Source organism: Silene latifolia, chromosome 2 (genome assembly GCF_048544455.1).
Source record: "Silene latifolia isolate original U9 population chromosome 2, ASM4854445v1, whole genome shotgun sequence".
NCBI lineage: Eukaryota > Viridiplantae > Streptophyta > Magnoliopsida > Caryophyllales > Caryophyllaceae > Silene > Silene latifolia.
In genome coordinates, this window is record NC_133527.1 from 186642413 (window position 1) to 186655952 (window position 13540).

Sequence of the window (13540 nt, forward strand, 5' to 3'; positions counted from 1 at the left end):
TCTAATTTTCTTACCAATTTGTCAATTTGACCGAGCGGAAAGAGATGTATTCTTTAAGTAACATACATACTTCAACATTATTATTGTTTATTTTGGACTTAATTTTAGTTCTTATAAGTTCAGTTCAATTCATTTCATTTCAAGTGCACTAAGTTCACTTGAGTTCAATTTAGTTTAGTTCAACATTATTACTGTTATTATTTCAGTTTAGTTCAGATCAGACAATTTCGGTCCAAAAGAACATGATTTAATCCTATTTTTGTCTTATTTTTCTCACATGGTCATATTTATTAACCGCTTTTAAGATTAAGACGGATATAAAACTCTTTAGTTTTTTTTTTTTTTTTTTTTTTACCGCTGTAAATAAAGGATCTACAGTCTCCTGACCTGTCAGGCCATGCCATGTGCTATGCCATTAAGGTGTCTCGGAATAAAATTAAAACACAAACAATGAAAAACAGTTAAGCACCTACGCAAGTCTTCCAGTAAACCTGCGATCAGATGAACTTCCTTTTCAACTCCCGCAATTTGATTGATAAGTTGCAAGCAGTCAGACGAGATATCAAGATGGAGGATACCCCCATTAGAAGCCCATAGTAGTATATCTCGGACGCCCAGCGCTTCTGCTTGCAGCGCCGATTCGGCTCTGGTTCGCACCTGTCTTCGCACAAGCTCTTTACTCGTATTATCGTATGCTACCCATCCGAAAGCCGCCTCATAATTCCGTACCCAACTAGCATCCACTTTAACACGCATCACTTCGCATTGTCCTTGATTACCTATCATTTTAACAGGGTACCCGTCTCGTATTTCCGATTTTTTAGTTTCATACAGTTCTCATACCCTTTCCCCATGGTCTTCTACAGATTTTTTTCCTCCCAAATGATTATATAGAACTCGTACATTTTCGCTAACAGATTTATATAGGTAGCTAGAGATCATCCGTGAGTTCGGAACCATGCCTTGAAAAATGAAATTGTTTCTCATGTTCCACAAACCCCACAGTATTGCCACAAAATTTATCACTCTCCAATCTTCACTCCCCTTTCGCCCTACTGGACAAATAGCGAATCCAATCAATAATCCAATCGGTAATACTTATTGACCCTGTATTTTCAACCCTGATTCCTAAGTCCGATCCTGCCCAAATCATGCTTGATACCCCGCAGTCCCTGAACAGGTGTTCTGCGGTTTCAACTCTTTTTTGTTCCACCTATAGATGGCAACAGATCATGGACCCTATCCAGATCCGCGGATCCGGACCTTGATGGGTAGGATATGGATCCTAATTTTTCGGACCCCGCGGATATGGGTTGGATATGGATCCACTTATTTGAAAATAGATCTGGAAAATTTGGATCCGCCGAATATGGGTCGGATATGGATCCAACGTTGGTATGACGGATATGGATCTGGATCTTATCGGACCCTACCCAGATCCGGTCCATTGTCATTCCTACTAACACTACACAAACACAGTACATAAGTTGTAAGTTAGAGATGGAAACGGATCCTGAACCTTATCCAGATCGGCGGATTCGGACCCCAATGAGTAGGATATGGATCCTAAGTTTTCGGACCCCGTGGATATGGGTTGGATATGGATCCACTTATTTGAAAATGGATCTGGATATGGATCTGGAAAATTTGAATCCGCCGGATATGGGTCGGATATGGATCCAACGTTGGTGTGGCGGATATGGATCTGGATCCTATCGGACTCTACCCAGATCCGGTAATCCAATCGGTAATACTTGCAAATTTGCCATCTGAACATTGCCAAGGTCCAACCAACAATCCTTTGGCTCCGGACATCTTCCCCCTACCCATCTTGAGATCCAAACGTTCAAACCCATGAAGGATGCTGCGTACACCTCACGAGGACCCGGAGCCCTTGATTGGACTCATCCCATGCCTAAAGGCGTTCCTGCCAAACAATTTTGCTCGGAAAATCCTACAAAACAGTGATGCCTCCCCAGATACTAATCTCCACCCATGTTTGGCCAGCAGAGCCTGGTTTAGACATTCAACGTTTCGAATTCCTAATCCTCCCGCACTCTTTGGTAAGCTCAAGAAATTTTTACTACAGTAGTGAACGTTTTTCCCTAATCAACATCCCGTCCACCAAAATTGTGCCAAAAGAGAGTTTATCTTTTTTTGCCACACTTACCGGAATTTTGAAAACCGATAGAAAGTAATTTGAGAGATTGGATAGAACCGATGAAATTAGAGTAAGTCGTCCCGCTAGTGATAGAAAAATCCCATTTCACAAAGAGATTCGTTTTGTAACATGCTCTATAAGCGCGTTAAAAATGCCTTGCTTTAACTCCTGAAACTCTGCCGAGATTCCAAGATATTTCCCAATGCCTCTATTCTTCTTGATATTTAGTGCCGTCATAATCTGTTGTTCTCTAGCCAGGGTAGTATTAGGACACTACCCTTTAATGAAGTTGTCTTTTATTGAACACTACTTGCCATTATCCCTCTCTCTTTGCCTTCCATTTAATTCTCTTATCACAGTTCGTTCATTCATTCACTCACTCACATTTTCTTCCTTTCTTATTCCTGTTTTATCAATCCATTTGCTCCTCCCTTTTTGATTTCTCGTCTTTTGAAGCAGATTATTCACATTATTGCTGACTTTTGCTGCATTTTGGGTTTGACTTTTGTTGAATTGAGTGTTTTTGAAGAAATGGGCAACGAGAAGAAAGATATTATTCGATTGGAACGCGAATCGGTCATTCCCATTTTCAAGCTTAAGCTAATTCATGGCTTAGCAAAGCTCATTGGTATAATATTTGAATTCTTATAAATACTGTCATCCCATTTTTTAATACACCATTTTTGTATAATTCCCGTGTTACTGTTCCATTTATCGACTACCCCTCTGTCACAGACTCACAGTGAATAGTTTATAAAGCAAGTGTAAACTATTATTAACTGAATTTCCCCCGCTTTCCTTAAAAGGGAATTTTCATTGTGTTCTACTCAGTTTCCTCTTTTAGTGTTAAATTTGTTGACTTTTCAATACCCTATTTCCGTTTAAAGGGAAGAACACAGAGAATAGGAGGGAGTACTACGTCAATCACAATTACATTGTTCACAATAAACGGGGTAAAATTGTTATTTTACCGCGTTTCCTTAAAACATTCCAAGATAAATGAAATAGAGGAGGTAATGAATATAGATTTCATTAATTGTAAATGGGTATGTCTATTAGATGAATGTGTGGGTTGTTGACTCGTTTGTCTGATCCTATTGACAATTGGTTTTAGGATAGAACGTCATTAGCCAGTACCCTGTTGGGGCTTATGGACATGGATCGACTCTCGTCTTTGGAGGGTCCCTATCCCTTAACAATGTCAAATTAGATTTAATTTTGGTAGTTTGTGTATTTGTTAAAGCACCTGGAAGAGAATTACAGTTAGTGAGTTGATTAGTTCATGATTTGATCATTTTGATTGGTATGTGCATGATTTTGGAATGTCATTGTATTGCAGATAATAGTTCAGACAAGCAGGAGTTTTATACATTCTGTAAGAGAGTCGAGTACACTATTCGAGCTTGGTATCTTGTAAAATTCGAAGAGATGATGGTAATGTCATGAATTAATATCGCGTTTTTGTACAAAATTTACATCAGACTGTTTAGCTCTTTGTTTGACAGAAATGTGGTTATATGTGCCTTTTTTTTTTTGTATTAGCATTTGTACAGCCTTTTTGAACCTGCAAGGGGGGCTCGTAAGCTGGAAGAACGGGGCCTGACTGAGGAAGAAATCGATGAACTTGAGCTGAAGTTCCTTGGTTATCTTTTTCAGGTATCCGTCTATGGCCCTATGTCTTGGAGGAAGTGCTTTTACTTGTGCAATCATGCTTATTGGCCAACACAATAGTTTAGGAAATCTGCTATTGTTGCTTTTTTAGCTCAGTTAGTTCTTTAAGAGTTCCGTTGCTCACTAATCATTATTGTTGTCGACTCCTTAAATAGAAGTAGTCCCTTTATAGGAGTTTCTTCTTTGATCCTTCAAAGAAAAAGTTGAGAGAAAAGGGATCCATTTAAAAAACTGAGAGGTTTTTTTTTTTCCGTTGATCAGTAAGTGTTTTGTACTATGATTTTTGTTGATGATGCAGCAATGCTAGAACTTCGGAGTTGATTAGAAGCTCTTATAGACTTATAGTGTTACCATCATGGATACCTTAGTCGTACCATCGTGTATACCATGTCGTGCTTGATTGTTGTGCTAAGAATCTAAGATACCTAAGAATCATGTTCGTTTCCTGATAGCACCATTTTCCCCTTTTTGTCTTTATAGATGATGGAGAAGAGCAATTTCAAGTTAGTGTCTGATCAGGAGATGGACATAGCAATATCTGGGACATATTGTGTAAATCTTCCTATCATAGTTGATGAAGCTAAGGTTTGTCATGTTACATGTTTACAACAACATCATTACCCTACTGCCTCAATGGACCCTGCAAAATGTGGGGTAAGGGGGTTAGATGTACACTACCTTACCCTTGTGTAGCAACACAAAGAGGTTGTTTCCAAATGACCCCAGATGAAATGAAAATTGTGTCGCGAGCTCCATTGAAGGGACGCTACTTCACAAGGGCAAGAAGCGCAACCACTTTACTAAGCCATTTTAGTGAGGCTTTTACTTGTTTACGTCAGTTTTATGTATAGCTGAAAATCCCAATCGCCCGCCAGGGCGAAAGTGGCAACTATTTGCAATTTGACCCAAACTTTTCAATATGTGCAAATTGACTTCAATGTTTGTGTGCAACTAAGCCCGATTGACTCCATGCCACTTTCCCGTATGATGTTATTTAACACTTAACAGTAGGATTGAAAAAACCTGAAAGATTGCATTTCTTTCTTCGGATTACTCTGCATGACTGAAGAAATTCTTAATTCGCTGTTTTGTACCCTTCACGCTTTCTAATGTCATCTTCGTTCCTTTTACTTCATTGCAGCTTGACTCACTGCTTCTTAGACGATATTTCGCTAAGAATCCTCGCGATGACCTTCCGGACTTTGCTGATCAGGTAAACTTATGAGCCACTTTGTTGTGAGCCAGGGTCCATTGCTTCAAATACTTGCTTCATAAGCTTTAATATACTTTCATCGTCATAATCACCATCTACAATTATTCTATCATCATTTATATCCCTTCCATCCCTGAAATGCAAATTAGGTAATAAGTATGGAGTAGTTAGTTAATTATTCACATGCCAGCGGATTGTCATTGTTTATCACCAATTATTCTATCATCACTTCTGGATGCAAATATCATCATTTGTCATAGAAACCATCCATTTTGTTTCAGCACAGCGGCGAGGTTGTGTACACCCAACCTTGGTGTTAAATCTTGGTTCGAGACTTGATGTTGGAATCGTGCTTTGTACAGCACTCTTCCTTTATTTCTGTTGAATTTCATTTGCGCATTCTGTTAATTGCACTATTGCAGTACATAATCTTTCGTCGGGGTTTTGGAATGGATCAAATGACAGAGTACTTTATCACCTGGAAAATTGATGCTATTATTTCACGTATTTGGCAAGGCTTCTTGAGATTGACCGGGTAAGTTAAGTTACTGCCGTAAGTTTACTTTATGACTTACGTTATTGTGTATTAATCCAAAATTGTGTTTCCTGTATGTTTTGATGCAGCCTTAGAAGATTATTTGCAAGAAGGAGAAGATCAAAGTATGTGATAAACGGGGAGCAGCCTGCAGCATCAGCCTTCATTGATGAAGAGGAGGGAAATGATGATGGGGATGAGCAGGACTTGTACATCGAAAGGATTCGAATACAAAATATGAAGCTGAGGTTAAAATAGAGCTCTTTATCTTAATCCTGTTCAGACTCAGAGACATTGTTTTGTTCGTTTTCTTTCTTAGCAGATGAGCTTGTTTGAACTTGTGATTTGAGTTTTTGAATCTCTGTTTTTACTCAGTTTTGGCCAGTTGTTCAGCAAAACAACAATTCAAGAGCCTACCTTTGAAAGGATCATCATTTTATACCGGTAATTCCTTTTTTTTTCTCGATGTTCTTGTCGTTATTAACCTTTTTTTAGCCCTAGATTGATAATTATGAGTCATAAACGTTCCTAATATTGAAATCATTTGTTCATCTGACCTCTTCATAGACCGAATCGTTTGAAGCATTGGGTAATGTTTTTTGTTGTTGTTCTTGTGATTTGATAAAGGCCAAAAGATCTTGATTGATTCAGTGCATCGCTAATGGGGAATGCTAAACATGTTAATAATAATATTCAAGAGTATATACTGCTAGATAGAATGCATATTGTTTTGACAGTGTTTGCTCATACCGCAAATTTTTCAAAACCGGTTTCTTTCAACTTCTTACAAATAGAGCCTCTGCAGGTTACGGCCGAGTGAGGGAGACAGCAGGGCAATTTACGTGAAACACTTCAAGAACATTCCCATGGCTGATATGGAGATAATTCTTGTGCGTTTATCTCTTCCTCTCTAATTTCCATTATTGTTGGCCATTTCTTGCTCATTTCGTCTATGTTAAGTTTAATCGTCCCTTCTCGGACCACACACGTAGCTGACAAAACACTGGAAGGATATGAGTATGGAATCAGTTTAGAGACTAAGGTCGTGTTGGTGTATCTCTTGCTTGATGTAATCAAACAACATTCTCTTGCATGCTAAATAGGAAGATTGTCTTTCTCGTCAGCCGACTGATGAGGATTATCCTTTCTCTTGTAGCCTGAAAAGAAAAATCCTGGACTGACTTCACTAGACTGGGTTAAGTTTCTAGCTTCAGCTGCCATTGGACTGGTAAGCCTCATTTTAGTCCTATAAATTACCGTTGTCGTGTCTTTAATCCTGCTCATATGAATACATTCTGCTTTTGTTACAGTTGACTGTCATAACTCAGCTTGCCAACGCCAAAGCTAATATTAAAGTTTTAGCAACTATTGGTTTCGCCGTAGTTGCCTATTGTGCCAAAACATATTTCACGTTAAGTACTTCTTCCTCTGGAACTTATCCGTACAACTCAATATACAATGTCTTGAATGTCAAATCCATGATATTGGAAATCGGTTACTGTATTGATCGCGGAATAATTTGTCGCGGCCTGATCTCAATCGTTGTGCTAAAATCGATTAGGGGATCATAACTTTGTTAAATGGGGCTATTATTTTGGCTGGTTAGCCATTTTAATTTGCAATCAAGGTTCCAAACCTTGACCCCGTTAATTTTTGCTCCAAGATTTGCCACTATGTGGCATGTGCGATTGATACAACGTCAAAATACGGCTGTAAAAAAGCTTGGATGAATTGGTTGTGGTCACAACCTAGATTTAAGGCCCTGGTCATGTAAAATGTGATACTCGTAATAAACAGTTTTTATATTATTCGTCTATATTGGAAGGTCACCTGACAGTTCTTATTCACGGACTCAGGTTTGACAAGAATCTGAAAGATTATCAGAATGTAATCACAAAGACAATGTATGAAAAACAACTAGACAGTGGAAGAGGCACCCTGCTACACTTGTGTGATGATGTGATTCAGCAGGAAGTAAGTTGTCTTTCTCTTGGTTTTACGTCGATTCTGGTGAGGTCAATATTTTCTTTTGTTACATTACCACCATTAGTTCAATGCCTCGATAAGGATCCCAGTATCCCACCCATAGTAGTAGTAGGGTAAGGGATCGCAAATCACAATTACGAAACTGTATTCATGTGGAGAGGCTATTCCAAATGACTCACTATGAGCCTCACGTCGATAACTGTATTAACTGACACAGTGACATTAAACAACAGCAGTGAATTCCGAGTACATTGCTCGCAACTCAATACAATTGAACAGAATTGATAGACAGGGGAAGTGGTTGTTTCTTGCAGGTGAAAGAAGTCATCATTTCTTTCTTTGTGCTGATGAAATATGGTGACTTCACAAGCCAGGTAACACCGTCTTTGTTTACGTCGTTGCACTAACTCAGTTAAGAAGACCAAGGCGTCAAAAGTTTACTTACTCTGGCTTGATCTGCAAATATTGGATTTTGAAACAGGATCTTGACAGAAAATGTGAGGAGTTAATCCTTGAGGAGTTCAAGGAGAACTGTAATTTTGACGTAGATGATGCCGTGACCAAACTAGAGAAGTTACGGCTTGTTTCTAAGGTAAATTTACTTCTCCAATTGTTACCTAATGTTGTAAAATGGTTTAGCAAGTCGCTTTTTCAGTGGTGGTGGTCATGATTTGGGTACCGTGTTCACAACCCATTAACGTGAAAAAAAAGCTGCACTTGTGGCCTCTTTTACGTAAAACTTTATAAAAGAATCGAGAAATTTAGTGTAATTTAAGAAGGTGAAAATTCGTCTGAAGGTTTGTAATTTACTTAATTGTTGAACATAGGATGAAGAACAAAGATACAAATGTGTGGATCTCATGAAGGCTAATCATATAATTGGCACCACCACGGAGGAAGTTGTGCGTAATGCTAATCAAGGTTTTCATTGAAGATTACCCTATGGTCTATCTGAACATCCTTCCGGAAAATTTCCGCGCTGACAGCCACTAATACCCGATAGCGGAGTTTCTAACATATAGAATAGTTAATGTAAACTGTACTGCAATCATTTGAATCATGAAATTTTTAAGTCTTCATCAATGTAAATACTCCACTATCCTGTTACTATTGTCGGAATTGTCTCTTATAAAACAGGTTTACGATAAAACATTGTATAAAATCATTAATAAAGTATCTTGATGCCGTTGTTGGCCAATTATGATATAGTTAGTAACTTGTGTAAAACCGTTTTATAGAAGAATTATTGTAACCTTAGTAATCAAATTATCTTGACAAATTTTTTTCTCACAAATACAAGTACAACGGTTTCATATAATATAACATGAAAATGATCAAAATAAAAGTTTATACGAGAAATTTTACATTTTTTTTTTTTTGATGACGAGGGGTTGAATCTCCCCGGGCCCATGCATTCCCGCACTACCACATGGACCATGTAAGCCACCCCCTTCGGGAGCTGCAGTGGCCAAGTGATCATCGCCCCAGCTGGGAGTCGAACCTGGGACCTCTCAACTCCTGCATTTCTGCAAGCTTCAAGGTTTAACCCGACTACCACTGTAGCCGGACTAACACCACTTGGTTAAATTTTACATTAATATTTGTACGTAATAACAATCGTCACTTAACCTAATTTGGCAACACGTGTATAATGCGATCCACTCGATTCATCCACAGGGTAAGTTTTTAACAGATGGAAGTTTTTCATCGGGTAACAGGTGTCCGAACAGTTGCATCACGTTGCCAGAATAGTATTGCTGCAACTGCACGTAACAACAGAGTTAATACTTAAGTTCTTGCTCACATGACATGACAATATATCTAACAAATTACCAGATTCAAACACAACAGTTCCATAATATAAACTAGAGAGATGTTGACACTGATCCAAATTGATCACAGATTGGGAAAAGGCACGTTTTTTGGTCGGATCGGATTCAAAATTCACTACTCTGGCATCTAACTTGTCGGAATGAAGCTTTCAGCAGAAACGTATGAGTTTCGCATATGACGAAGGATGTTTGAATCTGTAACTTAAGATTACATTTTTGCCAAACAAACCAGCAAACTACATTTACCTTTTTACATATAAATCGAACAAAATAAATTATACTCGGTAATATAATTTTACCCTTGTAATAATCTGAGAACCGAGATGCTGCGCAGTCCTTCTACGATCTACCTTTGAGCAGGCATACGATCCGAATGATAATGACGGTTTTGCAGAATTGACCTGTACATTTAAGTAATATAAATCCACAACTTTTCCAAAAAGTAAGACGACACGAAAACAAAACAAACTAAGAAGCCAACATCATGATAGTGAGGATAACTGAAAGAAATAGCTATCCCACAAGTCACACAACCTTAATGAGCAAGAGTCCATCAGGCAACATCCTCCCATCTGCTAGGACACTATTTAAACACACTCCATGCCCCAGTACCTTGCAACAGAAACCAGAAAAATATAAACTACAAAATAAATAAAAATAAGAAAGTCGGAAAATATGAAGTTACCAAAACTAGCCGTCACTGCACTAGCAGTGACTGCTATGATGATCTTCATGGGGGCTGCAGCTGAGAGTAGCCTGGATGAGTCGAAGCAGCGATGTTTTATAGACTGTGGAACCAAAGTAGTTGCTTGTGCACAAACATGCGTCAATGATACTGCTGGTGTAGCGCTACAATGTGTCAACGGCTGCGGCACTACAGTCCTTGGATGTCTTGGCAAGTGCATTCACCCAGGCTTGATGACAACAATCCCTAAGCCTAAGCCTCCACCACCACCTCCACCTCCACCTCCACCTCCACCTCCCCCTTGTCCTACCCCTTGTCCTACCCCTTGTCCTAAGCCTTGTCCTAAGCCTAAACCACCTTGTCCTACCCCTTGTCCTAAGCCCCCAGGTCCTAAAGCAGACATTCACTCAGACTTGCAAATGCCTACTCGTCCTAAACCTAAACCTACCCCACCCCCGAGTCCTAAACCTAAACCTACCCCTCCCCCGAGTCCTAAACCTAAACCTACGCCTCCCCCAAGTCCTACACCTAAACCTATCCCTCCCCCAAGTCCTACACCTAAACCTACCCCTCCCCCAAGTCCTACACCTAAACCTACCCCTCCCCCAAGTCCTACACCTAAACCCACCCCTCCCCCGAGTCCTTCAGTTTGTCCTCCCCCGAGTCCTACACCCAAACCTCCCCTTATGTCTTAAACCTAAACCTCCCTCCTCAAAGTCCTAAATATAGCCACCCTCACAAGCACTCCCACACCACTGTATTCATCATAGTCATTGAATGTACCATACCTTAATAATTATCAAGCTATCACCATGTAACTTTAGCATTCCCATGTACTTCTTTCATCTTGGGTGTAAGCTGCTTCTACATATAGAGAACAAAATAAACTAGCAATGAATAAAATTTGTATGTAATTTACAGCATACATAAATTCATGGTCCAGCTTTTTTCTCTTAACTTTACATTATAGAAATCAGAATCCTACAAAGCAAACACGTCTCAGAAATCAGTATGTCGATTACAGAGATGATATATAATCCAGAATTCATTGGTTCAACACCTAAATTACTCGATGACTAATAGAAAGTACTTAAGGTGGACGCTAACCACAACCAACCAAAACTGAAAATTTCCAATACTGTAATGTTTCACGAGTTAAAGAAAATCGACAGTACAACGTTGGTTGAGACAATAATAAGCAAATACCCCAACCAATGTTATTGCTACATACATAATCGTCGGCATGATTAAGAAATCAACTTGTGAAGCATAAGAAGTATTAAAGAAATAGATAGGGTAACGTATGGGAAAATTCGTTCCAGACTATATAACAATTGTACTTGGGGAAATGGTATTATGAACACACCAACATGTATGGCTAAAAAAATACAACTATGGTAATACCAAGCATTAGCTCATAAGATCAAAGGCTTTCCAGCTTTCTACATTAATATGTTCAAAGACGGACCTTTTAGAAATCGTCACAAAATTGGCCATCACGGCCAATAATTGGCCGGTATTTGACTGATACAACTGGTTTTCGGCTAATATAAAGGTTACGACATAAAATCACACAAATACAAGTCGCTAAAAGGTGACATTCAATTTGCTAACGATGGGCGTCAAACATTGAAGAAGAAGAAGAAGAAGAAGAATAAGAACAAAAAATAGGAAGACATCAGTAACACTAGCAGTTAGTATATAGGAGTTGCTACAATAGTGTTCTTCATGGTGTCTGGCTTCTGACTCTCTGTGGCAAAAAAGAGTAAAAGACTGATGAAACGTTAAAACAAGGCTTCAGGCTGTGCTGCAGAAAAAGTTGTTTGTGCAAAACAGTGTCACTAATAATCTCAATGAGGCCCTGTAAAGAATTGCTGGATGTGAAACCAACGACATAGAACGCCTCTAGAACTGCATACAACCCACAAAGATAAGTGCATCCCTTTTCTTATAAAAAAGAGGGTTCATGTACCAACAGTTCAACAGAACTCTACGACCAATTCTCTAACTAAAGCAAGCAACTTTCAGAATAAACAGAGAAGGCAACGGATCAGAGACATCAACTTCAAAAAAATAAGAAAATGAGAACAGGCGTAATATTGGTTCTGCTTTCCTTTAACGGAGATGTAGAATCCAGATGTAGCTCAATGATAATGAAAATATACCACTGGGCAACGATGAACACTTACAAGAGAAACAATGGAAGTAAATGGGAAACCCCATCAACCAACTTATTTCTCCATAGTTGATTTCCCAGGCAAGTAACGGTGTCAACCATAGAAAAGAGCAGACACCTGACTATATGTCTGGGTTAATGAATGACTAGTAGTAGAAATAGAACCATATTTCAGAAATCGCCTTCCACGGCCCACGAGAGATGTAAAAAAACAAAAACCTAAAAGTTAAAAAGCAAGCAGTCACATTAACAACACCGTTTTGGCAATCCGAAAATTCAAGACATGTGCAGCGAGGTTACAGACCAACAGAGTTAATTTCCTCCTTGCAGGAAGCTTCACATAACATTATATTCAACTTTAAAACACTTTAAAATAACTTGAATTTGACGCAGGTAGCAAAACATTTGGCCTCAGAGATCTTGGTGGTTATGTAATCATCAAATGAAATTATATTCCATCAAGAGTAACAAATATTTTATCTGCATCACTGGCCATCACATTATAAAACAAACGGACAAAAAAAGGACGCTGAGCAAACATAAAGGCTATCAAGCTAACAATATGTAGTTATGTAGTTCTAGGATGATTAACAGTCGCAAAAAAAAATTGACAGAACATAGAGTAAGCTGCTTGATACAAAGAGCCAAACAAAAACTAATGGAAAAATAAGGGAATGAATCATGGGATAAATCTTAGTATCATTTGAGATAATAGCACTTTATATACAACAAATTGTGCCATCACGGTCAATAACTGGCCGGTGTTTGACTTATACAATCAGCTTTCGGCTAATATAACTGGTATGACCATGAGGTCAATCACACAAATACAAGTCGTTTGAAAGTGCCATTCAATTTGCTAACGATGCACGTCAAACATTGAAGAGTAAGATCAAAAAATAGGAACACATCAGTAAAACTATCAGTTACTATACTAGGAATTATTACATCAGTGTTCTCCATGGTGTCTGAGTTCTTAGTTCTTACTGTCTGTGGCAGAAAAGACGGGACAAACGTTAAATCAAGGCGTCAGAGTTCAGACTGTGTCGAAGAAAAAGTTGTTTGTGCAAAGCAGTGTCACTAATAATCTCAATGAGTCCCTAGAAAGAATTGCTGGATGTAAAACCAATGTCGTAGAACGCCTCTATAACTGCATACAGTACAATCCACAAAGACAAGTGCATCCCTTTATTATAAAAAAAGAGGGTCATGTACCAAGAGTGCAACAGAAATCAAGTCTACCACCAATTCTCTAACTAAAGCAAACAGCTTTCAGAATAA

At 38.7% G+C, this 13540-nt stretch overlaps 1 protein-coding gene and 1 non-coding gene across 2 annotated transcripts; one reads left to right on the plus strand and one right to left on the minus strand.

Annotated features, from left to right (window-relative positions):
* The first annotated feature begins 2371 nt into the window (after window positions 1-2371).
* On the plus strand, window positions 2372-8860 carry LOC141643800 (uncharacterized). Its single transcript, XM_074453110.1, has 15 exons — window positions 2372-2789; window positions 3501-3595; window positions 3704-3817; window positions 4313-4417; window positions 4974-5045; window positions 5468-5580; window positions 5670-5828; window positions 5956-6024; window positions 6386-6470; window positions 6737-6808; window positions 6891-6991; window positions 7437-7554; window positions 7881-7940; window positions 8048-8158; window positions 8394-8860. The coding sequence occupies exons 1-15, from the start codon at window positions 2693-2695 to the stop codon at window positions 8496-8498; spliced, it is 1476 nt and encodes a 491-aa protein (XP_074309211.1). The 5' UTR covers window positions 2372-2692; the 3' UTR covers window positions 8499-8860.
* Window positions 8861-12666: 3806 nt separating this feature from the next.
* LOC141645462 (small nucleolar RNA SNORD24) lies at window positions 12667-12753 on the minus strand. Its single transcript, XR_012544944.1, has one exon. It is a non-coding gene; the product is annotated as a small nucleolar RNA SNORD24 (small nucleolar RNA).
* Window positions 12754-13540: the final 787 nt, after the last annotated feature.

What these genes read in the sequence shown, in the direction of transcription:
- LOC141643800 (XM_074453110.1), top strand. Translation starts at nt 2,693, where the DNA reads ATGGGCAACGAGAAGAAAGATATTATTCGATTGGAACGCGAATCGGTC. An exon ending in TCCTTGGTTATCTTTTTCAG is followed by an intron (nt 3,818 to 4,312) that starts GTATCCGTCTAT and finishes TTGTCTTTATAG; the next exon opens with ATGATGGAGAAGAGCAATTT. An exon ending in TGTGCCAAAACATATTTCAC is followed by an intron (nt 6,992 to 7,436) that starts GTTAAGTACTTC and finishes TCACGGACTCAG; the next exon opens with GTTTGACAAGAATCTGAAAG.